This window comes from Brachyistius frenatus, unplaced genomic scaffold (genome assembly GCF_029030835.1).
Source record: "Brachyistius frenatus isolate BFR_SWC_R1_liver_20210118 unplaced genomic scaffold, ASM2903083v1 Contig_93, whole genome shotgun sequence".
Classification (NCBI taxonomy): Eukaryota; Metazoa; Chordata; class Actinopteri; family Embiotocidae; genus Brachyistius; species Brachyistius frenatus.
In genome coordinates this window covers 732,942-760,548 of record NW_027210692.1, presented here as the reverse complement: position 1 = coordinate 760,548, position 27,607 = coordinate 732,942, and the positions used below count along the sequence as shown (strand labels likewise).

The following is a 27,607-nucleotide window of genomic DNA, read 5'->3' as shown; positions in this document are numbered from 1 at the left end:
GTGTTTGTGTATTTGCTGTGCAGTGGACTTCGGTGTTTCGGCCCAGTTGGACAGAACAGTAGGAAGGAGGAACACATTTATTGGGACTCCATATTGGATGGCACCAGAGGTTATTGCCTGTGACGAGAACCCTGAAGCCACGTATGATTTCAAGGTAATTTCACAGCCTCCTTCTTTCACTCTGTAGATATACACCCCTCACACTTTTTTCACTCACCCTGATTATTTATGTTTCTTTCATTGCAGAGTGATTTATGGTCACTTGGAATCACAGCAATAGAGATGGCTGAAGGAGCGCCACGTACGTACCGAGTCAATAACCTGCGCCTCTGTTACACATCATGTCTTAGAGCTACCACAGCAGATCACTTATCAGGAGGCAGATCATTTTTCACTTCAGGCTGCTACAACTCATCTTAAGCTATAATTTTAATGAATGCAAAGGAGAGGATATAAAATTGGTTGTCAGTTTGCTGGGCTGCCGCCCACTGTTTGGTCTTTTATTCATGATCTTATTCCTAAAGGTGCTTGCACACAGTTGTTATCATTATGGGTGACAGAGTTTGTTTCCGCCCACCAATTAATTTTAGTTCTGACAAAAAAAACAACTTGTGCTGAGAGTCTGCGCAAGCTCCAGTCAATAAATGATCGCAGTAATCAGAAAGGACATCCATTTTGTTTGTCAAAGTTGAACAAATGAATGTGGACTCGGTAAGCCTTGATTACATTAATTAGTGTGCCAGTCACTTAGCATATGCTGACCAAACTGAGTCAGGAAATCATCTTTTAAAGATGAATTACCGAAATAATCAAATGATATAACGATAGATAAAAATTGCCCACTTGCAGTTGGATAAACACATTCTTTTGAAAGGGAGGCACTTGAGTGTTTGTGTGTTAATGTCAGGGGTCTCCAACCAGTTCAGATGAGGGCTAACTTCACTCTAACTCTCCCTTGTTTGACTCTTTAGCGCTTTGCGACATGCACCCAATGAGAGCTCTCTTCCTCATTCCACGCAACCCCGCCCCCAGACTCAAGTCTAAGAAGTGGTGAGTGTGTATCCTAGTAATTACATTCCATATATGCAGATACTTCAGAACATGACTATCAAAAGCAGGGAAATGAGTCCTGAAGAATTACACTACAGCAAGTTTTTTTAATTGCCTTTCTGTTGTATTTGTCTTTTGTTTTCAGGTCAAAGAAGTTCCAGTCGTTCATAGAGAGCTGTCTGGTGAAGAGCCACAGCCAGAGACCCAGCACCGAGCAGCTCCTCAAACACCCGTTCATCAGAGACCTGCCCAACGAGAGGCAAATCCGCATCCAGCTGAAGGACCACATCGACCGCACCAAGAAGAAGAGAGGAGAGAGGGGTGAGGGAGAACCTGTGTTGTAGGATCTAAATACAGATGCACACATAGTTTTACACAGCTGACAGGTGGACCGTTTCAGTAAGTAGTTATGCTTGATGTATGGCAACTAGTCTCGCATAGCCAAAACTATCACCACTGCCCTGGAGAATGATCTGGCTGCATCCATATAGCATTCTGCAATAGAGGCCTCGTTCGGATTTCTTTAATTGGTGGTCAAATAGTGTCATGAATAACTTGTTTTGGTGGAACTTTTGCATGTAGGGAGCCGAGCCACGGCATTAAAATGTCTCCACAAATGACTAAAAAGAAGTCGGCAGGCCTGTCTTATTGCATGATCCAAATCTATATCAAAACTTGTAATTTTGTGCGTTTCAGCGTGTAAGATAACCTGGAGGTTATTGTTGCTGTTTCCCTTTTCAATGGAAATTTTTACAACAGTACCACATAGCTAGCAGAAGAGGAGAATGCAATCTGAAATAGTTGACCCATGGCAGATTTTTTTTTTTGCCTTTTTTTGCCATTTTTTTTCTTTTCTAGTCAGTCAAACTATGTCACCAGGCAGAAATTAGGAAGAAAGTCATGTTTACAGTATTTGTAGTGATGTACTGCTTCTTATTTGAATTGTTTCTTAGGATTTTTTTCACATTAAAACTCCAGTCTAAAACCAATAGGACCAAAATTATTTTCAGTTTATGGTATAATGCTTAATGTTTTAGTTTTCAGCTGTTTTATTTGGGGACACCGCCGGTTACTGTTTGAAAGCAAGTGCAGTTTGTGGCTCGTATATTTCACAGTGAGGAGTTGGTAGCTTCATCTTGCTGTGTTTTTAACGTGAAGCAGCAATATGTAATGTTTGGTTTGGATTCATATTTAAAGTTCAGCAGGTATTCAAGTGTTTGACTGAAGGGATTTCTCACGCACACAAACACACATTCACTGCATGACAAAGGGACCACTGGTAGGATGAGATGCAATCCACTTTCAGAGAGACAAACATGGACGCAAATTCTCCCACACATGCCATCACATTCATGGTTTGCAGCGAGGCGGGAAATAAATGCGACAGACTTCCATTAAACTCCGCCACAACACAAACGCACACTCCCGAGTGTCTGAGTGATGGACTGACACTCGCGTACAGAACAGCAGCAGTAAGAACCACATTAACCGCTTCAAGAAACAACATACTGCGGGGCGGATGTCCTGATGATGTATAGAAATGTCTTGTCATTGTGGAGACTGTGACTTTCTCCAGCTGTCACTTTGTCACGTTCAGAGGACAGGTCCGTGTGGATGTGTCTGTGGAAGACACTCCTACAGCCGTTTTGCTTTAAGCCCCGTTTGAATGAAAGAGCTCAGCGCTAATGTTCTCCACCTCACTACACACAGTAAAATTACAATTTATACTCTTATTCAAAGCGGCTAAAAGAAAGTGCCTTAAAGGAATGAGGATCTGGGAATGCCGAAATCGTGAGCAGTTTGGTAATGAACAAAGCCAGTTCAAGTGAAAAATATTAGAACGAGAAAGGAAATGGCTTTTCTTTCTGCTGGTTATTACCTTCCTCACTCGTGTTTTTATCTCTTTGTCCTTCTTTTTTTTTATTATTATTATTGTTTCCTTCTCCTTTCTCTCTCTCCCTATCAGATGAGACAGAGTATGAGTACAGTGGCAGCGAGGAGGAGGATGAAGAAAGAGATATGGGTGAACCGAGGTCAGTGTCTTCACAAGTGTACAAATATAAACACAAACACACTCGGTACAACTTTTTTAAGCTACATACTTTTGACATCTCTTTACTTGCTTAAAATAATACTGCTTTTCTATTTGTGCTACTGTCCAGCTCCATCATCAACATCCCCGGGGAGTCGACCCTGAGGCGAGATTTCCTGCGCCTGCAGCTGGCCAATAAGGAGCGTTCGGAGGCGCAACGGCGGCAACAGCTGGAGCAACAGCAGAATGAGGAGCACAAGCGCTTGCTGTTGGCTGAGAGACAGAAACGCATCGAGGAACAGAAGGAGCAGAGGAGGCGGCTGGAAGAGGTGAGAGGCAATGGGTCAAACAGGAAGGATGTCCGTGCAACTTGAGGGCTTTATTACAGCAAGTTTTGACAATTTGGAGCAGCATTTTGCCCGAAATTACTTATTGGCACCAGATTAATCCAAATATTTTTTGGAGAGTGCGACTGATCAGCCGATATTGGCCGATCACAGATACAGTATATTGGTATGGCGTGTATGATGTCTTTTTATTGAACGGGTCAAAAAACAGAAAAAAGATGCTTACGATAATGTCGAAATTGTATCAGTCAGGCTCTAATTTTTAGCTAAATTATCAACCGCTGTGTAAATGGACATTTTTATGTAAATAACTACTTTTCCAATTGAACTGCTTACAGTAAATTCACTCATCACCAGCACATGTAAAAAGCATCCATTTGGCTCTCCATGCTCTCCTCTGAAACGCATTAATCGGTCCCAGTTTTTGATGTTTAAACTTGTACATTCCCCATTTTGGAAGAGGAACGAGAGACAGAGACAGAGAGAGAGAGCAAGCGGTACAAAGTCACACACACACACACACACACACACACACACACACACACACACACACACACACACACACACACACACACACACACACACACACACACACACACACACACACACACACACACACACACGTGCACAGCCTTTTTCCCCGGTGTCCCTCTCTTAGTTCCAGAGAGCAGGCTTACAGAAGGAAATCCTCAGCCCATAATCTGTGCACTCTCTGTGGGTTCCCACCAGGGTTTGCCTCCCAACACACGGCTAAGCACCATGACTCGACTCAACTAACATGACCCTGCCACTCTGGGCCAAGTGTGTGTCTGTGACTCAGTGTGTGTGTGAGCAAATGCATGCATGTTAGTTAGAATATGAATCTATCTATGTTTGCATACAGTATTTGTGTGAATTGTACCAAGAAGTATTGAATTGAATGAGCTAACTTGTCCAACTTTTACTGTAGGATTTTCGTCAGTATCTTTGTCGGGGCATTTCTTTTTTTTATATAAAGGTGTAGAAGCAGAACGTTCATCGTGTGTTGATCCTGAATCTTCATGTGCTTCCGTTCTCCCGACAACAGCAGCAACAACGAGAACGTGAGGTGAGGAAACAGCATGAGAGGGAACAGAGGAGACGCTACGAGGAAATGGAGCAGCTCCGCAGAGAGGAGGAGAGGAGGCATGCAGAGAGAGAACAGGTTCATACACTCGCTAATTTAATATATTCAAACTCGTATACAATGTGTAGACAGGCAGAATAGTACCATGGAAATGTGTAGCATCATCATGACTCAAGTCCAAATTCCCTAATTTGCCTTTAAACTTAGTTTTTCTTTTTCGGTCTGTCCTCCTGAGACGCTGTCGGCTTGAATTACCTAAAGCATGTATTTCGCTCAGTGTTTTTAGGCCTACAGTGTTAAACACAGATGTATTTTGTTCTTTGTTTTCCTGTTAATGGTCCCATTCCTCTTTATTGTCAGGAATCTTCCTTATTTTCAGCTTTCGCATTTATGATTGAAAAGATGTACGCCTCTCTCGTCTTTCTCTCCAATCATATTCATTTCTTTAGAGTCTTTTTTTATTTTACCAGATAATTATTTTTTAGGGTGACACCACAACGTTGAAAAACAAAACAAAACAGAAGTGTATTGTAAGAGCTAATTAGTTGTGGAAAAGTTATTGTTCTTTCGAGTCAGATAATATTCATCATATTTCAAATCAAGAAACGTGATTTTATTACATCGCAAAATGATGGGGTGATGATTAATGGCAAGACTGCCATAGTATAGCAGTGCCAAGGCATTACACTACTGATGATATTTAATGGTCCGGTTGAGATTCAAGGACACTTTTGGAGTTTTTGAAATATACTGCAATATATCTAAATTGAAGTTGCCTTTTTAACTTTATTAGTCGCTTGCCATGATATAGATAAAAGCTGAATATTTTCAAGCATGGAAAAAAATCTGGTTGAAGTATTGAACAAAGAGCATTGAAACTTGTTGTTATATTACATAGAAGTAGCATAAACCTTGGTGAACCCCCCCCACCCCACCCCCGTCCCCCTCTTTCTATTACTTTTTCATGATATTAGTTCCTATTCTTGTTGTTATCATTATGTACTGTGTGGTGAAAGGTCCCCAAAATATCTTTATGGAAATTGTAAAACTCCTCCCATTACATTTTCATTTAAGAAAGTAAGGGAAGTGACATTTTCTAATTTAAGTCCCACTGATGCATCTATTTTGTCTGCTCTGTATCTTTCCCCGTATATTTCGCCTTCTTCCTTTTAACAGTTCTTCCTCTTGTCCTCTCAGTGAACTTGAACTGTCGTTCTGGTGTGTATTTTCTGTCTGTCCTAATCCCTCTTTATCACTCTGCTGCTCTCCTCCCACGCTTTTCAAGTGTTTTGGAAAGATATCCTCAAACACTCTTTCTTTTTTTTGTCTTGTCTTTTTGTCCTTTTTCCTTTGTAAGGTATTATAGTTGTTTGAGGATACGGTCCTCTTCACTTCATCTGGCTTCTTACTATCATCTTCTCTCCTCATTCACAGCCACCTCAGGAGATTATCTTCTCTATTTCTTCCTCTCTGTCTCTGTCTTGCTGTGCGTGGATGTTTAGATTTCCCGATTTTTCTCTCAATCTATTTCTATCTCCTTGTGCCGACATGCTGCTCAGGAGTATATCCGTAGACAGCTGGAAGAGGAACAGAGGCAGTTAGAGATTCTCCAGCAGCAGCTACTACAGGAACAGGCACTATTGCTGGTAACCACAGCCCTCCCACAGTCCACCGCTGCTCCCCATCTGTGCTCTGTGGTCCCCTATCCCCACTGCATGCACCCGAGTGGCCAGCTGTACAGAGGAAATGAATGTGAGGGGGAATCCACAGTTTGAGCAACAGCTTTGAGGAAAAACATGAAGCTGAAAAAAAAAAAAATGCATTGCTTATCTCTAATGCCTGTGCTGAAATTATTCAGATCACTGATTGCATGTACAGTATCATTACGTTGGCTGGATCTCAAAGGATTCCCCAGAGGGTGTGAGGATGCTGTTTTGGCAGCCCTGTCATGTTGGCTCATACAAAAGGAAAATAGGACATTGTTGTTTTCCGCAGAGTGTTTCTCTCAGTGCCCCAGTCTTGTCTAGGGCAACAGTTGTGCTTCAGAACACTAGAGTATGCCATGTAGTATTTATTCGCTGCTCCTTTTATTCTGCTAAAAGTTAGAAAGTTGAAGGAAATGTGGAGCCTGCAGGGAAACTTTTTGAGATCCAACCCAACATAAACTCTACAGGCCAGAATCAGTGACCCCAAACTCCTAAACTCAGGGCTGTATTGTGTTGTCTTGCCCTTGACGTTATACCGTCATTCCTCCTGCTTTCCCTGTGTCTCATATTATTTGCCAAAGCCCTACATCTGACTTCCTGGTCTCCTTTATACATCATCATTTGTGACTGTGATTGTGAAAAATATGTGTTCATGTTAGGAATGTGCAATTCCATTTGTCAATATTGGTGTAGTTCTGTTATGCATGATTTGTGAATGTATTACTAAAATCTGACACCGGTAACAGGCTTGTGTCGCACATACATAATTACAATTTCCAAGACTGTTACTATTGCATACGAACGGAGCGCAGCACAGTTATGCGCATGAAGCAGGAGGAAGCAATAACTTTCTTAAGTAGATTACGTGGTATGATCAACGTCAGCACCTGTGTTACATACATTTTTGCAGCCACTGGTATGCGAGTAGATTTCTCAAGTTTGACACAAATTTGATGTGTGCTCTCTGCATAAGGCCATGGTAAAATCGCAACGTACACGGGTCACAAAAACCCATGGAACACACATGTGCTAATGTAGATCAAGCGACGTAACTTGGAATACTAACAAAATGTATTGCTTCCACCTGCTCCATGCACGTTACTCTGCTGCTCTCTGTTAGTGCAAAATAGAAACAGGCTTGGAGCCTTTTTGATTATACCTCGTACAGTAGTATTTGCAAATAGACAAAAAACTGAAAAAGTGAGAATTGAGTTTCCGAATTGCTTCCGATTTTGGGAACCGCTTAAGTTATACATAAACATTAATTTCCACACATCTGGAAAGTTATAATAAATGGTTATTATGATTTGCAATTACTATTTTTCTTTTCCCTATGGGTAAAACGTTGTCATAACCAATGACCTGTTTTGGTTATCTCTTGTCTCCCTATGTGTCTTTCACCACCTGCTGTTCCTCATCCTAATCTGCCTCCCGTTCTTTCCTCTGATACCAACCCTCACTCTCTGTCCGTTTTCCACACTTGTGTCTCATATCTCTCCCACCTCCCATTCACTCTCTACCTTTCTCCCTCCAGGAGTACAAGCGCAAGCAGGTTGAGGAGCAGCGGCAGGCAGAGCGGCTCCAGAGGCAGCTCCAGCAGGAGCGAGCCTATCTGGTGTCTCTACAACAACAGCAGCAGCAGCAGCAGCAGGAGGGAAGGCAAGCAGAGAAGAAACCACTTTACCACTACAAGGATGTCGTTAATCCTAATGACAAACCTGCCTGGGCTAAAGAGGTAAATCCCAACATGCATGACATACAAAGACATGCATGCACATTTGTGATGAGTTACTTTCCAGTATGTGAAATCAGTTTTCTTGGATGGGTAAAAAGTACCAGCCCTAAGGAAATGTGTTTACTGAATGTATGGGTTTTGGTGTTAATCCCAGTTTGGTTTTGTAAATCAACCAGTGGCCTTCCTTTGTTGGTAAAAATGTCATTCAGCAGGTGTAACTAGAACCAGCGGTCATGTGAGGAAAGTATTGCGGAGACATCCGAAGACACGTATACAACCACTAATGTTACTTTGTATGTGTATTTATGTGTTGTACCGCTCACCTTCCTCTGAATCTGACTTCTAGGTCCTGAAGCAGCCGCATGCTCTCGGTAACCCGCCTCGTCCCCACCTTCGTCATCATCAGTCATTCAACCAGCCAGCTTCAGCCTCTGGCTCTCATGCCCAACCCAGAGCCCAGGTCCCGAGGCGAACCCCATCCCACTCTGCCGAGCTCCTCTCCACACACCTCCCACATATATGTGTCTCATTAGAACATGGGGAACCCCTCGATCCGGGGTTGAAGAAGGAGATAAGTCAGCAGGTCAGAGAGTTTAGGGCACAAAAGCTCAAGCAGAGGGGCCGTAGTCCTGGGCCTGCAGTGAGGCACAACGAGGGGGCTGTCCAAGGGCCCACTAAGGGACCTAGTAAGAGCATTAATGATGGTTTTAGTCAAGGGCTAGTCAGCCAGTCTAATCCATTACCCAACCCTTACTCACCTGGGCCTAAAGAGAGGCCAAGAGACAGACCTCTTTCTGCCCCCAGTCAGGCAGCCATCCAGGAGCTAATGTCTTTGGACCCACACCTTAAGGCTCTCCAACCTCAGTCTCCAGGACTGGTCCAGAAACTCCAGTCTGGATCTAAGCATGTTTCCAACCCTGTGGTCAAACTGGTTAGTGTCCATCATCGCAACAGGTCACACTCACCCTCCTGTAGAATAGATGGAGTGATAGATCCTGATTATCAGGGAGGGTGGCACAAAGAGATGAGGCCAGCCAACAGCCAAGAGTGCCTTATGGTGCCCTCCAACTGGGAGGTGTTTGGCAAAACTGACCCCCTTTCTCAATCCTTCCCTGTAAACTCTCTCCATTCTGCCCTACCTAGACACAGAAACTCCCACTCACCTTCATCATGGAGTGGCAATCTTCTCCAAGTCCCTCATAACAACAGCTTCCTTTGCCCTTCTTATGATCAGAGCAGGAGTGTTGACAGACAAGATAGAGGTAGCTCCTCTATGTGTGACCTTCATGCTTTTGCACCCAAAAACTTAGTCCGACCCAACTTGGCTCACAGTCGCTCCTCCGAAAACATTCCCAACAACTCAGATTCTTGGTTGTGCCTCTCTCGACAAAACTCACCCTTGCGCTCCTCCACATCCTCAAGATCAAACTCCAGCAGTCCCCTTTCCCCTCCATTCTCTCCTGAAAATCTTTGGTCCAACACAGCCAATAAATTCTCTCCACCTTCCCCTGCCAAGCTCCTTTTTCCAAAGGAAATCCTCCGCTCACCTGCCTCTACACCTCGCTGCTCCCCACGAGGCTCTCCCTTTGGATCCCAGACCCAGATTGCTATCAGATCTGTCAGAGCAGAGAGCTAGACCCTTCTCCAAAGCCCAAGTATATAGGAACATACAGATAGACAGACACGCGCATACACACACACACACACACACACACACACACACACACACACACACACACACACACACACACACACACACACACACACACACACACACACACACACTCTCTCTCGTATTTGTACTTCTATATTTGGAATTTAAATAATGCATTCGCCAAGCCCTAGCCATTACATCTGAGTCTCTATCCTCAGCTGGTTCTTACTGGTTGATACCACAAGAAGGTTTAAATGCACACACTTATTATGTCGCTCTAAAATATAGTGTCCATTTGATGACGATGAACGCAAAATTTAATACAATACAATACTTAGATACTGGCATCCACCAAATTGCTTCTATACCATTATCAAAATATTCCTGCCTGTCAGGCCTTTAACTTGCATGTTAGGCATTTGCAGGTAATCTGTTAATTGTAGCTACAGGAAACAACCTTGGCCACAATGTCCCCCTCTGAACTGTATGAACTAAAGATTTGTACCGTAATGTGTAAAGTTATTTAATTTGTCTTAAAATACATTTCATAAATTGGTATTAAAAAAAAGTTTGGTTCAGGAACCGGTCTATAAGTCAAAGTATGGGTAATGCTATATAAAAAAAAGTTTTTAAGGATACCCAGCCCTTGTTCTCACTTTTCAGAAATACACTTTTTAGGTCTCAAAGTCCTCACAAATATAGAAGTACAAGACTATACATGCTGTAAATATGCTATTAATCTGTTTTATTGTAAACTACACATTAATTTACTAATTTTATACTATTTGAATGATCCCTTTTTATACTCCAAATTTTCACTACTGGAATTGAGATCCAGAGGAGAGAGGCTGATGTTCAGGGAAAGTCTAATAGCTTGATTTATAGGTAGTTTAGTTAAATATAACCCTGTACCAATGCCCCACACTGCCAGCCCCCTTATGACCCTCATCACCCAGTTCCCCACAGTGCACCTTGGTGGGCCCAATCTTAGACATATTGGGTTTCGATGACATCGTGGAAACCCACCCATCCCAGCTTCCTTTTAGGTCAGTCAACCAGTCAATCAAATCTTAGCTTGGTGATGGGTGCTGGCCAAGTGGTGGTGGTGGGAACAAACGTGAATCATCAGAAGATACCTTCTGTCATCCATCTGTTCTCCTTCCGCATCATTTTCTGTGTTTTTTTCTTGATGTAGATGCAGTATTGTCCACAATTAACTTCCTCCTACACTTTTTTTCCTCCATAGTAGAAAGAGTTTTTGGGTGGTAAACTGATGACAAACCCGAACGCACAAAATGAAGACTACCCAAAAAGCTTTTCTTCTTTAAAGGGGTCTACTAACAGTAATCTCTCTATTTCTTGTAGGTCAATCAAAGTAATGCTAACGTTGACTGTACTCTGCCTCCACAGATCAGACTCTTCAAGCTTTGAGCAGTACTTCTCCTGAACCACCAAATGTTTCTTTTCCATTACTTCTTTGCTTCTGTTAGTCTACACCTGATTCCTTCTTCAGTAGTTGCCTCTCACGTGAACAACTAACAAAGTGTTTGGGAACTTCTCTGCCGTCGTAGATTTCAAAGTTGCAAGACTGTAGTTAGCTTCCTAGCAGTCAACTAACACCGATTTGGGAAATGGCACAGTATTGCATAGTTGTTTTGACCCAGGTCATAATCTTGATTAATCGTGCTAGATTATGAGCTCATGTGGAATTACTTAAAGCCTCAAAAAAAGGAGATAGTTCTCACTGCACGTGCATGTTTACCTGGGGGCCATCAAAACTATGTCCTGCTGAGTTATGACTCAACCTACCGCTGATTACATTGAGTGGAAAAGTATGATTTTGGCAGCTGGAAGCATTCCTTAGAGCCTTCTCTTACTGCACATCAGATAATCTGATAATCCGATTACGCTGGCAAGAGGAGCTTTCTGCCGTCCTCACACACAAACATTTAGCGCACGTTTGCATCGACACATGAGCACTCCCGCACATCAACAGAAACAGACACGGAAACTTCCATGTTCACAAGAACTATGAAACATGGTTTGGTATGTGTGCAACTGCTTTTGCACATACTGGCTCCCATTATTCTGGTTTTACATTTGGTGTCTGCTAAAGGAGATCAGGGATTATACTTGACCTTTCCCTACAGACATCAGACACTCTTATACTCCTCAACTGTATGTGGGACATGAAGACAAAGGGGAAACAAAGACTAAGCAATGGTGGATGGCAAAGAAAACTAATCTGTATGTGTCACATTGGCATCATCAACCTTCCAACTAAGATTTTAGATATTGCTTTGTCAAGGGTTTCTGTGGAAGTATACGGTTGGGTTAAGAGATCGTTGCAAATAACAATGAGTCAGAAACTTAAAAGCCGGTCCAGAGAGGGAAAACTATACTGAAGAAAGAATCTCTTTTGAATCATCAACAATTGAATCGGTTAAATACCACGTTATAGTTATTGTCCCACAGAGTTGAGTGACGTTAATATTGTCTCGTTACTTGTAGTGGGCATGGGGGGAAAGTGTGATACCCATAGCTGGTCAAGCGTGGTGATTGGTTGTGCTGTGTGCTGGGCTGTGAGTGATAGTGGTATGTGACCTGTCTCAGGTGGAGGAGCGATCTAAGCTGAACAGACAGAGCTCCCCAGCGCTGCAGCACAAAGTGTCCAACCGCATCTCCGACCCTTCCCTCCCTCCCCGCTCCGAGTCCTTCAGCAGTGGGGGCATGCAGCCCGCCCGCACCCCACCCATCCACCGCTCCATCGAACCACAGGTGTGTGTGTGTGTGTGTGTGTGTGTGTGTGTGTGTGTGTGTGTGTGTGTGTGTGTGTGTGTGTGTGTGTGTGTGTGTGTGTGTGTGTGTGTGTGTGTGTGTGTGTGTGTGTGTGCACGTGCAAAAGGAAGCATGTGAATGTTTGGTGTGTTTCCTGGAGACCAGTACTTCCAGACAAATAATCACAAACCTTTTTCTACCCTTCTTTCAAGTTCAGGTCTCCGTCTCAGTCATTCTCTTTTTCTGTTTTTTGTCTCCTTCTTTTCTGCCACTCTTTTTCTCTTCTAATCCATGTCCTACCATTGTCCTATCTTTCCCCCACAAATCTCCATTTTCACCATCGAACACTGTTTCATCCTTCTTTCCCCCCTCTCCCCTCTTCTCCCATCCACTCAACTCTGCCTCTTCCTCCATCCTGTCCCTCCCACAGATGGCTCACCTAATTCCAGTGAAGACCCACTCCAGCTCCATGTCTGGCTCTCAGTCTCTGCAAGATCAGACGGGCTCGGCTCTGAGTGAGGGTGGTGTCAGTGTGGGCTCCCCCAGGCCCGAGATGCCCCGTCAGAACTCGGACCCCACTTCTGACACCCCGGGACCCCCGCTGCGCGTCACCGGCAGGGAGGAACGGGATCGGGAGAGGGAAAGGGACAGGGATCGGGACAGAACTGCGTGGCTGAGAGAGGAGGACATCCCACCCAAGGTTGAGAATCACAGTCAGAAAGGACGACTGACAATAACTGCTGATGTAACATTTTCATTATGTTGTTAATTTATTGTTTTACCTTGTTTGATTTAGATTAACTGTACCTAGATCTTGTGGAAAGTAGTAGAGTGTTAAATGTGGACTTGATTATGTCTAGTCTTTGGCTGTTGCTGTTGACCACAACAGCAGGATCAGCCCAGTAAACACGACTGCGTGTTACTAACTGAATGAATGACTGAGTGATAAAGTTACCCCACTGCTTAGCTAAATACCATGTGACTGATTAATGAAGTTGCACCAATGGTCAGCTAAATGCTGCGACTTCCTGTGTCAAGTTAAAAGTCCTGGTTTCAAATTAAAAGCCCTCCAGCGTTTCATGCATTGTCCAGCCATAAAAGAGGTTTCAATCGAGTCTTGTTCTGATTTGTTTTAATTGAAATCTGAATGAAGCTGTATGGTGTAACCATATTTAGAATATTGCCCTCTTCAGTCAAGTGAGGTAATTGAAAACGTGTTTAAACCACAGTAAAAAAAAAAAGAAAAAAGATCCAGTTTTGCGAGATCTTTAATCAGCTTTTTCAAAACTGAAAAAAGAAGCTCGACTTTAGCAGCTGACTAATACAAGAAAAGTGAAATACTTCACTTGCCACACCCTGGTATTATTTTTTAGAGCCTTTGTTGCTATTGGACATATGTGACACTACAAGACAATCATCATTACTAAGCAGGTGCACATACTAATTTAGAGTGTCATGCCCACAGCTAGGTGATCCAGTCTTTGTGTTTCACCATGTCTCTACATGGATTACCAGTGTATTCATTTAAAAAGAAAAAGCATTAAAGATACAAACTTTGAACTTCTTTTCCTTCTCAGTTGTAGCAGCTGTGCTTATCTAGTGTTTGTGTTTTTTTTCTGTGTGTCCAGGTCCCCCAGAGGACCACTTCCATCTCCCCAGCCCTGGTCAGGAAGAACTCCCCTAATGGAGGAGTAGGTCTGGGCCCTCGCACAGGTTCTCAGTTCATACGGGCCAGGTAAAGCCCAAAGTAGCAAACTTTCATCTTTTTTTTTTTTTTAAACTATAATAGTTTACAGGTATTATTCCTCAGTGTGTTTCAATCTAAATCTTTTTTTTATTGTGTAGCTTAAAATACCTTCTGCCGCAGAAGCTATTGATTCCACCACACTGCACTGACTCTATTTTTGCAATTAGTTGCTTAAGTTTATGACGAGCACATAACAATGCATGTGAAAATATTTTCCTCCTGCTTCAGTAACCCGGACCTGCGGCGCTCGGAGCTCTCTCTGGATGCCATGCTGCAAAGAACCTCCTCCAACTCCTCATCTTCCTCCTCCCCTTCATCTCAGGGAGGCTCAGCCGAGAGAAGAGGTATTAAAACTTACTCAAAAACTCTGAAACACATGAGACACACTCGTAGAAACATGCACAAACGGGTAGATGTAAATTTGCACTTTATTGTAAACCATTAAAGATTGGTGTGTGTGTGTACATGATTTAGTGCAAATGCAGACGGAGAACCACAGAAACATCCGCATACACTCACATGGCTTCAGAGGCAATCAGCGGGACATTGTCAGCCGCAGTTCTGCTCTGATCAACCTGTCTGATGTGCCCTATTGCTCTTAGCCTCCGGAGAGATGGAGGAGAGGAAATGAGATAGGGAGATAGAGAGGGGTGTAGAGGGATGTGTCAAACAACAGGCCAGAGGGATACCTGAGATATGCATGGATCTCGCTCTAAAACACACGGCATAGAGAGAAGTTCAAGTATGGATACGTTTTTCTTTATGTTTGATGGAGGTTATTTTGTAATTGTGTTGATGGTAGGCAATCAACATTTTAATTATGTGACAGTGACAATACAGGCTTAGAAAATACAAAAGATTGTGTGGTTTTATTTTTTTTAAGGGTCATATTCTTCATATTAATGGGAAAAACTTAGATTGAAACTTTTTAGACAAACTGCTTAGGAAAGCCCTTTGAAACTGATATCTAATCTTCTTTTTAATTTACATTTTTGTTCTAATAGGTCAAACCAAGCCGGAAGCATCCCCTCCAGGAGCCAATCAGGAAGCGAAACCTAAACAGGAGGAGGGTCGTGAATCAGCTAGACCCAGCAGACCTGCTGTAAGTCTTGCAACACACACACACACACACACACACACACACACACACACACACACACACACACACACACACACACACACACACACACACACACACACACACACACACACACACACACACACACACTCAGATCCACTTTCTATCGCAGCGATCTCCTCTCTGGGAGTCTTTTACAGGCCTCCACTTCTTTCTTTTTTTTTCTTCTACTATTCACCTGGTCTTTCTCTCTTTCTCTGCCTCCCTCTGTCTTTCTCGTTTCATTCTTCAGAGCTATAAGAAAGCCATAGATGAGGTTAGTGACAATCGAGACCCCTTTTACTTTATCCTGGTTTTCCTTTGCCTCGATCATCAGAACTCCTCTTCTTCCCCCGGCATGGTGGAGTTGGTTGTCAACAAGATGACTGTTAAATTTAACTCTGAAACATCAGGGTGTAATGGCAATGGCAGTGCATGTGTGCTCCCACACACATACCTGAGAGTGTGCGCGTGTGTGCGAGTGCAAATGTGTGTAAGCTGAACTGCCAAGCACCTGAACAGTCTCTGAATCTCTTTTCCTGTTTCTCTGTTGTCACGGTTACTGGTCAGGAGGAGCTGGTAAGCCCACCACGTATGACGGTCCTCCCCCCTCCCCGTCTGCATGATTTGGTCTGATCCATCGGCTGGTGTGATGGGGAGGGGGGAGAAAGGGGGAACCATGGGCCAGCTGGCATGGGGGTGATTGGTAGAGGAGGGACCAGAGCAATGCTGCCCTCCAATAGTACATCAAGCTTGACTATCTGTCTCTTTCTCTTCTTCTGACCTGTGTTCTTAAAGTTAATATTTGATTGTGAGCGAATAAAAGTGCTGATTGTGATCACTCCTTGTGTCAGAAAAAAAAATGTACACGCTAAGCTACAAAAAAAGGTGCTTTCAAATCAGCACTATTATTCCATGACACTTCCAGTAAGTTTACAGGCCCAGATGTCTGTCTGACAACAAATTAGTTGACCTCTTGTCATGATGCTGATGGTTTGTCCGACTCTTTGATCCTCTCTGCTGCCCTTGCCCTTGTATGTGATTCGGTCTCTCACTCCTCAGGTTCTTAGACTGATGATACAGACCTGATGAACTAAACAACTGTTCCTGTTTCTCTTATTTTTTTGTCTCTTGTTACAGGACTTAAGTGCACTGGCTAAGGAACTCAGAGAATTGAGGGTCGAGGAGGGAAGCAGACCTCCAGTGAAGGTGCAATGACACTTATAATAATGATAATGAGGAGAAAGATACAGTGACGGACTGGTTACAAACAATAGCGCTGGCATGTGATATTTCGAATATCAAAGCGCTAGGTGCTGTAATGTAAAAAGCTCCCTTAAAGGCACAAATACATAGGCTCGAGATTAAGGAAGTGCATAATAATACAATACATCCACCAGAATATGAAAATAGCGCCGCACAGCCACAATGTGTATTACAGTAGAAGATAATCTATAATACTAAATACATGTGTTGTCCCTTTATGTAGTAAACAAGCTCCGAGGGAGCTGGCTTTTCTCTGCAATCTTATCAATCACATTATCAGAGTCCAGATTCGTTAGGATCACTTTCTCCGTCACCTTCCAAACTGTCCTGTGACATTCTGTTCCTGAGGCGAGAAATTTCTCTCACATTACACTTGTGTGCAGGACAGGGTCGACAAAAACTTGTAGGCCGAGCTATTTATGTGATATGCTGATATGATTAAACAAGTTCAACTGCTGCAAAAGCAAATAGCACCACAGTGCACAGTTCTTGCACGCTTTAACAAATCAATTTCTTTGTGATCTATCACGATCTGACCATCTTCACCCTCTGGTTCCATTAATCCTTGTTTCAAGGCTGTTTGTTGTTTATTGTCAGTTTCTTTCATCTGTCAAATGTCCAATTCTGTTTTTGTTTTTTGTAGCCTTTTCCTCCTGTGAATTCTTTTACATTCATGTTTCCCACTTGCAGTCTACTTCTTTGCCTTTGGTGGCCAAATTTGATGCACTGTGTTCATGACTAGAATAGTGTAAAAGGGGAGAGCGTGAATTGTCTTTCCCACAGACGTGTGTGTGTGCACAGTCCAAACAAAGCAAGTCGTCAAAACATCCACAAAGTCATTTGAATAATTCCATTATAAAAACATTGAGATTTTTTTTTTTAAACTGTGCAGAGTTCAAATGAGTTGTGGAGGTAATTCAGCTACAACCCTAATAAGTAGCTTATCTTCTCAGTGTTGTTTCTCAGAGGGTGTTCTTTTTTTTTAAGGACAGTTTTGTTTGTACTTGTGTTGTGATGAAGGTGACGGACTACTCATCCTCTAGCGAAGAATCAGAGAGCAGTGATGACGACGGGGAGACTGTGGGGCACGATGGGACTGTTGCTGTTAGCGACATCCCTCGCATCATGTAAGTTGTCGTCTCTGTTTTTATTTTGCCCTCCCTCTCTGTTTTAGCAAGCCTGACCTGTCAGTGTTCATTTATATTGGGATATGCATGTGTTAGGAATATGCACCATGCCAGTAGCTTGTCAGTATAGCTTTAGCGGAATCACTTGATCAAGTGTGTATGTGTGTGCGCGTGTGTTACAGGCCAGCAGTGCAGAGCAGTGGTGAGTCGTATGGAGGGCTGACGGAGGACTCCCGGGGAGATTCCTATAATAGCTCCAAGGACGGTACTCTCGTGATGAGAGAGGTGAAGAATGTGTACACACACACCACACACACACACACACACACACACACACACACACACACACACACACACACACACACACACACACACACACACACACACACACACAGACAGAAAAGAGAAAATATTGTTTAATCGTCAATTTTCCTTTTCCTCACCACTTCCTTTTTCCTTTCTCCTCGCGTTCCTGTAAAATTCCTTTGATTCTGACATATAGTTTTCTGTCTCTCAGGCAGAGGAGAGGAGAAGAGGTGGTCACACTGAGAGTAATGGGTTCGGGAATCACAGTAACCATGGTAACCTCCCTGACCTGGTGCAGCAGAGCAACTCTCCCTCTGCCACACCCACCACAGCCCTGCAGGAACTGAGCGACATGGCTGAGGTCAGACACAGACAGATATCACACAACCATACACATTAACACCCACTCCTGGAAATAAGGTGTATTTATGTCCATATACTGTATGCAGCATATTGCTGAACAGACTGTTTGGTGTCTTACAGTTTGGTGTGGGCGGGTCCGAAGCATCATTTACTCCATTTGTTGATCCACGGGTCTATCAAACCTCTCCAGGTGACGACAATGAGAACTCAGCAGCAGGTACGAGTGAAGCGCAGGATTGTTGACACTTACCGTCTTGTTCTCAACATGAAACAGTTGTTCCTCAGTCAGTTAGTGAGCTGTGTTTTGAAATGAACTGTGTTCATGCTGGTTTTGCCCCTTAATGTCAACACAGTTGTCAAAATACTGATCACATATTCTTCTCTCCATCTTTGTCTCCTTCTGTGGTACCCCAGCCATGTTTGCCAATGAGCTGTTGAGGCAGGAGCAGGCCCGACTAAACGAAGCCAGAAAGATCTCCGTGGTGAATGTCAACCCGACCAACATCAGACCTCACAGCGACACACCGGAGATCCGTAAATACAAGAAACGCTTCAACTCTGAGATCCTGTGTGCTGCACTCTGGGGTACGGCGATACATCCTTTATTCTCCCCGCTACACAAGAAAATCCTCTTTTCTAAATATCCCCACATCTGCTTTTTTGTTTGTCTTTCTGTGTCTCTGACTTGTGTGTGTGTGTGTACATGTGTTGTGTTAAGGTGTGAACCTGCTTGTGGGGACAGAGAATGGTCTAATGCTGCTGGACAGAAGTGGACAGGGAAAAGTCTATAACCTGATTACTAGGCGGCGCTTCCTACAGATGGATGTGCTGGAGGGACTCAATGTGCTCGTCACCATATCCGGTAGATATAATATTCGCACTGTGCTCATATCTGAATGCGGATTATATTAAACTTTTTCTGATATACAACATCTCAGTTGTTAAGGGAGGTCCTAACAATAATTGTTTGATACGCATGTTAATATGGCATCTATATATCCAGAGATAGATTGGTACTGTACCTTCAGTATCTTATTTGTTTTACTCATCAATAGGTGTTTTATTCTCAACTGAAAATATGGAGAAAATACTAAAAGTGCAAAATAGATAAGGAAATAATTTTTTTAACGTTTTTTTTTTTTTTTTTAAGTACAAGTCTAAGTCACCTAAATTAGTCACAGTAGCTGATAATCTGCCAGTTTTAAATGTATTTGTCATATCTGTGTTTATCTTTCCACTCTTAAGGGAAAAAGAACAAGTTGCGTGTCTACTATTTGTCCTGGCTGAGGAACAGAATATTACACAACGACCCAGAAGTAGAGAAGAAGCAGGGTTGGATTACCGTTGGAGAGCTTGAGGGCTGTGTGCATTATAAAGTTGGTAAGAATGTGTTTGTATGTGTATGAGTGAGGTTTGATGTGAAGGATTTTGGATGAAAGGCCATCTTCTAACCGACCGGGAAAATCTTTAACACGAAAAGACCAATTAGGTGACATCCGTGCAGGCAGATACAGTGCCATCACAAACAAGGAAGGAAAATCTATGGGTATGATACAGTTCTGTAAAATTTCATACATAGATCAAATAAAACAACAAATGTCTCGCTGCTGCAGATTTAGACCCAAAGAAATTCTGACCTAATGCTGAGAAACCTAAAATAAAACATAATAATTAATTTAAATTAAATAGTGATACACTATTCAATAAATATAATCTAATATACGTTATATATACCTGGTCCTGTTGTTTAAGGGTTCAAGTGATACAATGAATGGCGCTTTTAATTAATAATGTGCTAAAATGTGTGCACATCTTTGTCTTGTCTCCAGTTAAATATGAGAGGATTAAGTTCCTGGTGATTGCTCTTAAGAACTCTGTGGAAATCTATGCCTGGGCTCCCAAACCCTACCACAAGTTCATGGCCTTTAAGGTACAGAAGTACAAACATACACACACTGTAAACACATTCATGCTCACAAACATTCACACTGGACACATGTACTGTATGTGAACTGAATGTCTATGTACAAAATGAATATATAGCATATGAATGTCGGCCCTGCATCTTTTTAAGCTTAATTTCTAACCATGACTTTATCCCTTTGTTTGCTTCCTTTTAACTTTCTCTCGCTTCCCCGTCTGTCTCTCATTCTTTGACTTTCAGTCATTCACTGAGTTGCAGCATCGCCCCCAGCTGGTTGACCTGACGGTGGAGGAAGGTCAGAGGTTAAAGGTCATCTACGGCTCCAGCGTGGGCTTCCATGTCATCGACGTGGACTCGGGCAACCCTTACGACATCTACATCCCCTCACATGTAAGTGCAGACCTGTGTTTTGGTATACGTGTGTGTGTGTGTGTCTCTTTATTCTATCTTTAAGAAACATGTTTCCTGAATACGGCTCTCTCAGCCCCAATGAATTTGAATCAAAGCCAACACGTAATCTAGATGGCAAGGAGTATTTCTTTATTCCTTTAAGTCTTTTGTTGTTACCTGCAGTCTGCGTCCGTGCCCAGGTAAGCAGTGAGTCATAAGCTGTTTCGTAAGGATCGGCTTCTGTCAATACAATGGCTTTTTCTTTAGAAATTGCATTTTTGATTCATCTGCTGTCATACAATTAAAAAATTAATGTGAGCTTCACCTCTTTATCATTTTTTTATTTTATTTTTTTGCTAAATATGGTGCATTGAACTTGGACAATATTTGTTAAAAAGACAGAATGCACACACCATTGAATTTCTCTTATTACAAAGATGAAAGAAAGTTGTCCAAAGAGACTGACTGCCAAAAAGTCAGCATATTATTTTCACATTCTTCTTTGTAGCGTTGCACCAGACTGACAGACAGGTTAACAGATAGTAATTAATTCTGGTTACTCATCACTCATGGAAGAATGTTTAAATGAAAATCAAGTTTGGTGACTGCACGCAGATTCGTTTGTTCCGTGATAGGTCACTAATCACATGCGTTTACTCAAATCAAGGTCAAAAACAATTGAGCCAAGCTCTCCATCTGGTGGCAATATTTCTGTAAATATAAACCACAGGATACAAATGTGAGGAACTGTCTGAACTACTGTACCATGCATCCAACCGGATGTTACATGCTGCACAGGGGGTGCATCACAGAGCTTATTATTGAAGAATATTCTTGAGGTTTTTTTTTCTGTTTCCACCTTTCATCCATGCTTCTTCTCTCTCTCCTTCCCCACCAACTTCTCCTCCAGTTTGCCAAACAGATGAAGGTGACATCCTGTCCATCCACCCTTTAGACTAGATCAATAGCTGTTTAGTGAAACCCCCCTCATAATGGATGCACAGCAGCAGCACCACATGCGTCTCTGTGCAGTACACTTCACTAGTGTAGAGATTAACAGATAACCTAGCCAGAAGAGAGTGTGTGTGTGTGTGTGAATAAATTCATTTTACCCACAGTACGAATCACAAGGCTCAGGGAAATTGTGTTTTAGTGCCAGCAACATGCTGCCACCTCAACCCAAAACCATTATTAAAGCACACATGCCTCAACAGCCAGAGGAATTTGTATTGCAGGCATTGCTGTTGGGTGTTTATCCAATAATTTACTTCCTCGTGTGTGGCGAGAGGTGCACGCCATGTTGCTTTTTGAGTTATTGTGATAATGCTGCTTTCTTGTGGGCTAAGATGAGTTTCTTCACTACTTGTTGTGCTCCTGAACTGTAGACTTCAGTCCCCCCTCATGGTAGCCTGGTGGCACAAATAACAGGGTTGCTCTCTAGCCTATACTTTGAGTGCACAGATTGGATGTTATGTTGTGTCTGTTATGGAACAAGCAAAAGAGCAAACTAAAGTTTTAACCTTTTGATGCACTAATGCTCCTGATATTTAGCTGCTCTTGAAGGGATTATAAAATGTAGGCCGATCCGAGAAAAAAAAAAAAGATGCCAAATTCGGCTGCATTAAATTCCAGTGATGAGACCTCCTGTAATATTTTAATCTAATGTAGATTATGATTAAATGTGACAGATTTAATTAAAACCTCTGAAATGTTTGTGTGTCTATCTGTGTTAGATCCAGAGCCAGGTGACGCCCCATGCCATCGTGGTGCTACCAAAGACCGATGGAATGGAGATGCTGCTGTGTTATGAGGATGAGGGTGTCTACGTCAACACCTATGGTCGAATCACCAAGGACGTGGTGCTACAGTGGGGAGAGATGCCTACCTCTGTTGGTATGTCCTTCCCACATGTGCATTTGATTTGAATAGATTCTTCTCAACATTAAAGTCATGAAAAAGTAATTCAATCCAGTCCTCATTAAAACATAGATAAATACCCAGTTCAGAGATCTAAATTAAATCACCAAACTTGAAGTTGAGAGGTTTTAATAACTACAGCAGTGTATGTTCATACCCTTTTCAGTTCCTCTGTGTGTGTGTGCGTTGCAATACAGATCAAAGTATTGAGAACTGGGCTTCTGGGAGTTCATCTAAGGTTTAATTGGATTCAAAAATCAGTCTATAACATCAGCTTTCTCAGGAAGGCCTCCAGAACTGCTCAGCAGGAGCACCGTAGAAGCTGTAAGGAGTGAGAGTAAAAGTTTGAGAGATTTTACATAGATGATTCATAGTAAATGTAAAAGGAAAGGTGAGAGTAACAAGCAGGGGAAGAAAGAGTGAGCGACCAAAAAGTAAAAGACGAGAAAAGACATGGGTTTAAATGGAAATTACGATTAATTGATTACATTTTACCGCCCCCGTGTGGCAGCCAGATATATTACACTTGTAGATGACTGCAAGTGCTTCCAGATTTCAGAGCATGTGGATGCTCTGGATTATGAAATCCACTGTTTTTGCTTAATAATTTGTTTAAAATGCCTTTTCAGTGGATAAATCCCTGCCCCATGAACTTGAATTCACAGAACCTCCTGTGTCAGCAAGGATCGGTTGCTGAAATGTCTCTTAAATTTCAACAGCACAGCTCAGTAGTTGACCGTGACCTCTGATTTCTGTGCATTGTGGAAAAAAACATAAATAACTGCCCAATAAAAATACAACATTGCATCACTGCATAACTTTGTATTGCCAAAGTGCAAAATTTAAGTGCATGAGTAGTAATGTAGTAAGTTGTATCTAAAGTGCAGTTTCTAAAAATGCTGACATCTACTTTTAGATATATTTTGTACATTGTCACAAATGCCTGTCTTGTGTTTTCTCTCTTCCAGCCTATATCCACTCTAATCAGATCATGGGCTGGGGTGAGAAAGCCATAGAGATCCGCTCTGTGGAGACAGGTCATCTCGATGGAGTCTTTATGCACAAGAGAGCCCAGAGGCTCAAATTCCTGTGTGAGCGGAATGACAAGGTAAGACACAGTTGAACTGGGCGTGCTCCCTTATTCTTGGTTAGTCTTATTAATTGCTATGGACTTGTCACGTACATATGTTTCCCTGCGCATTACAGGTACCTGTGAATTTGGATTGTTATAAGGAGTCATCGTGTTTCTAGAATGGCCTACGTTTTTGTCACCTATTGAACTTTTCAACCATTTACAGGACTATAAGATGTATTGCCAAATGCCCCATCTTTTAACTTCAATAAAAGGTGAAATATAATTTGTGAATCAAAACATAACCTGGTTGGGGGAGGTGAGAGAACAATAATGATAGTGTGGTTTGCAGTTATTATTTATTCTGTTAGTGAAAATGGTTTCTGTGTTCTCTCATCCAGGTATTCTTTGCATCCGTGCGTTCGGGAGGTAGCAGCCAAGTTTTCTTCATGACTCTCAACAGAAACTCTATGATGAACTGGTGATGTCTCCCTTTGCCCACTCTGCCTCACTCTCCCATCGGCCAGCCCAGCAACCCACCTCGGCTCACCGCACATCTCACAAAAGAAACCCGACTGACCCGAGAGGCCGCAAATGAACTCTTTTAACACTGGAGGGACTAATACGGTGTAGGAACAAAAAAGTTATTTTAGAGAAAAACAACAAAGACCAGTTTTAAATGAACGGTCGAGTTATCGTAGAATAAGTCGGGTCATGCAGAAGCCATCGTTACTCAACTGACTGGCAAACTGGTGCCACTGACTTTCCAAATATTCTCTTCTTCCCTCTTTCTCTCTAACTCCTCTTCTTCTTTACCTCCCTTTTGTGTCTCTTCTATTCAAATGGAGCAGTTCATTCAAGTATTCAAGTACTGTAAAAATACACTTTACACCTGCCTCCTTTTGTCGCTCTTCTTCCTTTTGTCCCACCTCCTCTGCCCGTTCCCTCCTTCCTGGTAGATCAAATCATCTTTTCAGTCCTTTGACACCCATGTCCTCCATTTTCTTCCCTACCTACCCACCCTGTGTGGGCTCATTCCCGGGAACTACACCTCGGAGACTGGAGAAGCAATACATGAATGCAATTTAATCTAAATTTAAATATACTATTGAATATGACAGTCAGTGCAGGGAGGACAGCTGAGAGGTGACAAATCTACTCTGGATGTCGGCGATGAAAGCAGACGGCCTGATTGATTTTGTTTCTCCTCCGTCACTCCCTTCCTCCCCCACTTCCTCACCTCGCCATGTTTTCGGGTTCCGAGTAATTGTGATTTAGCATTCGATCGCATTTCACTGATAGAGATGCGGCGAGACGCTCCGCTGTCAGGTGGGTTTTAACCGTATGCAACGATGATGTCGGAGTCCCTTTAAAATGAAATCACTGGTCCATCCTGTCTTCCTCTTTTCTTCCTCCTCCTGTCAACCCCTCCCCTCCCACATCATCATCATGATCTCTCTCTCTCTTCACTCTTTAAACTCTGAAGGTGCTGCATCAGATATACTGTAATATTCAATGAACAATGAGAGCGTCATTCTGTTCATTTCTTTTCTTTTTCTGTGGAACAGTTTGGAGTCAGTCAGTCTTTGATGAAATGTACAGCACATCTGTGTCTCTGAAATCAGGAGTCTATGTCAGTGTGTGTGTGTGTGTGTGTGTGTGTGTGTGTGTGTGTGTGTGCGTATGTTTGACTTGATGTTGAAATGAGTCCCATTCACATCAAGTCTGAATCAAAAAAGGACGTTGAAATCAATGTCCAGCAAGAATCAAGTAAAGCAGTCTTTGTGCGTGAACTTTTACCTTAATGCAATCAAAGCAACATTGAGTGTGTTTACATGCAGATTTATGATATTATCTTCTTAGTATGGAGTTTATCAGTTGGTGTCTGAACACAATGCATTTGAAATAGGCAATATTAGTGGTTGATTTTTGAGGTATGTTTCTGTTTCCTTTAACACAGGAGTGTTATGGCTGTTCATAGATACGGCCGTGTGGCCGTAGCAGAAGATGCATTTTAACAGCTTATCCTGTTCACGACCTCAACAGGATATGAGCTACGATCCCAAATACTGTGTGCATGTGAAAGCACTCATTGTTGCAAACTGTGGTGTCCTTTTTGAATCATGCTCCTCCCTGGTTCTTCTCATTTTGGCTCCTAACTGTTTGTACAGTGCCTAGCATGACAAAAGCAAAACTTAAAAGGAGGCCAAGACATTACTGCGGTCACATTATAATGTTTTTTGGTTGTTTTTTTTGCCCATACGGTTATGGTTTTGGGGGGGGGTCTGTGTGTTATTATCTAACTTTTAACACGTTGCTGATGTTATTTGTTTCCTCTAATGGAGATTTACATTAACAAATTTAAGATTTATTCTTTGAAAGGAGCAACTAAATATGATAAAACCTTGCCATTTCCTTCCAGATACTTCCAACAGTGCAATCATCACTACATATAGTAATATTTTGTAACACTATTGAATCTGTAGTACAGATTCGAGTTTTCTTCTGAATCTACGACAATAACCTGGAGATCCACTGATACACAACAAAAACGAGAGTAAAGTTACTCTAAAACAGGACTTTGGCACAGTTTTACTTTAAAATCATCAACGAACAGCCACCTGGAGACAAGCTGGGGGCAAATCATGTAGAAGACAATCACCTATGGAAAATATCACTGAAAAAACTGCTCTAAATAAACAGTGAGGCATCCTATTACTAAAAGAAAATGTAGCAATTAGCGGGTCTAAACTTTATTTAAATATTAGTTTAAAGACTGCCAGAGAGCCGAAGGCGTGTGCATAATGTAGCGAACACTGAGTGTTAATCCAGGTTGTTGCTGTTGTTTTTGCACCACGTCTGCGTGGTCCTGATTGGGTTTTCAAAGTAAAACCAAAAGCCCCCCAAAAAACGCCACCATTCTCCTGCCCCTGTGGTTTTTTTGGAGCAACGTCACCGTTACATACAGCAGTTTTGTCCGTATTGTGGTCATCAGTAAACAAACGTTTGGTGGTAGAAAAAACAAAAATCCCCAATGATGTACTGATCCCATGAATCAAGTTTATTCTGTTAAATTATTACATGTTTTTTGTTAAATTTTCTAGGACTTTTTACACATCCATACAGTGGCTGTTCCTGCTGTGAGTTAGGTTCCCTGATCTCTGTTGGGGGGAGCAGGCTCAGAGTTTAGCAATAAAGAGCCGAGCTGAAGAAACCACTGTCTTCCCTGTGTGTGTGTGTGTGTGTGTGTGTGTGTGTGTGTGTGTGTGTGTGTGTGTGTGTGTGTGTGTGTGTGTGTGTGTGTGTGTGTGTGTGTGTGTGTGTGTGTGTCTGTGTGTGTGTGTGTGTGTGCACACGCATGCATCTGCATGTGTGTGGTTAATAATGAAGTGTGAATGGGGCATTAATACCGTGTTTGTCCATCGTGGAGTTCACTGTTCCCATTGGAAAAATGCTGACGGTCATTACACTGAGGTCTCTCCTTTCAAAGATGAAACCACTGTATTCTTTATTCTGTTTAATTCTTGTTTTTCTTCATTTTGAAAGAGCATTACTAATGTCCTGTTTTGGGATTTATTTGTTTTGTAAAAGAGATGCTGTAAGAAATAAATAAATTAAAGTAGCATTATGCTTCTGGTACGTGTGTGTGTATGTGGGGAATGTTTTTGTGAGAGCGTCTGTCCTTTTTTGCACAAATATGAACATTATCAGTCGACCCTCAGACTTTGCTCACCCATAAGTATATCATTAACTGTGTGAGTGAGTGAGTAAGTGAGCGAGAGAGACAGATAAAAGATGTAATGATAAGGGTAAAAAAAAGTATATTCAGCCCTAATTGTATCTGGAAGTAATTTATTATTCCCAATTTTGTATATTATTGTCTGTAATGTGCCAACATGAAACATCTCATAAGATCCTTAAACCAGTTTCAAAAATAGATTCTTTGTCTCAGTTTGATTGTCAAAATTATT

At 42.3% G+C, this 27,607-nt stretch overlaps 1 protein-coding gene across 16 annotated transcripts in view; it reads left to right on the top strand.

The window, feature by feature from the left end:
* tnika (TRAF2 and NCK interacting kinase a) overlaps window positions 1–27,264 on the top strand; it is a 63,043-nt gene extending 35,779 nt beyond the window's left edge. Inside the window, exons 7-35 of one of the 16 annotated variants that reach the window (XM_069710637.1) lie at window positions 24–154; window positions 247–301; window positions 972–1,050; window positions 1,196–1,371; window positions 3,017–3,083; window positions 3,213–3,411; window positions 4,496–4,612; window positions 6,094–6,180; window positions 7,775–7,975; window positions 8,322–8,906; window positions 12,243–12,407; window positions 12,838–13,107; window positions 14,036–14,142; window positions 14,383–14,498; window positions 15,159–15,256; window positions 15,525–15,548; window positions 16,412–16,480; window positions 17,558–17,664; window positions 17,847–17,949; window positions 18,182–18,331; window positions 18,454–18,550; window positions 18,748–18,918; window positions 19,052–19,195; window positions 19,579–19,713; window positions 20,163–20,263; window positions 20,498–20,647; window positions 22,381–22,540; window positions 23,533–23,672; window positions 24,038–27,264. In XM_069710637.1, coding sequence (XP_069566738.1) covers window positions 24–154; window positions 247–301; window positions 972–1,050; window positions 1,196–1,371; window positions 3,017–3,083; window positions 3,213–3,411; window positions 4,496–4,612; window positions 6,094–6,180; window positions 7,775–7,975; window positions 8,322–8,906; window positions 12,243–12,407; window positions 12,838–13,107; window positions 14,036–14,142; window positions 14,383–14,498; window positions 15,159–15,256; window positions 15,525–15,548; window positions 16,412–16,480; window positions 17,558–17,664; window positions 17,847–17,949; window positions 18,182–18,331; window positions 18,454–18,550; window positions 18,748–18,918; window positions 19,052–19,195; window positions 19,579–19,713; window positions 20,163–20,263; window positions 20,498–20,647; window positions 22,381–22,540; window positions 23,533–23,672; window positions 24,038–24,121 — 4,088 coding nt within the window. In that variant the 3' untranslated portion in view covers window positions 24,122–27,264. Of the gene's footprint in view, window positions 1–23; window positions 155–246; window positions 302–971; window positions 1,051–1,195; window positions 1,372–3,016; window positions 3,084–3,212; window positions 3,412–4,495; window positions 4,613–6,093; window positions 6,181–7,774; window positions 7,976–8,321; window positions 8,907–12,242; window positions 12,408–12,837; window positions 13,153–14,035; window positions 14,143–14,382; window positions 14,499–15,158; window positions 15,257–15,524; window positions 15,549–16,411; window positions 16,481–17,557; window positions 17,665–17,846; window positions 17,950–18,181; window positions 18,332–18,453; window positions 18,551–18,747; window positions 18,919–19,051; window positions 19,196–19,578; window positions 19,714–20,162; window positions 20,264–20,497; window positions 20,648–22,380; window positions 22,541–23,532; window positions 23,673–24,037 lie in introns of all 16 variants that reach the window. The other 15 variants (XM_069710635.1, XM_069710638.1, XM_069710636.1 and 12 more) reach the window with 15 other exon arrangements.
* Window positions 27,265–27,607: the final 343 nt, after the last annotated feature.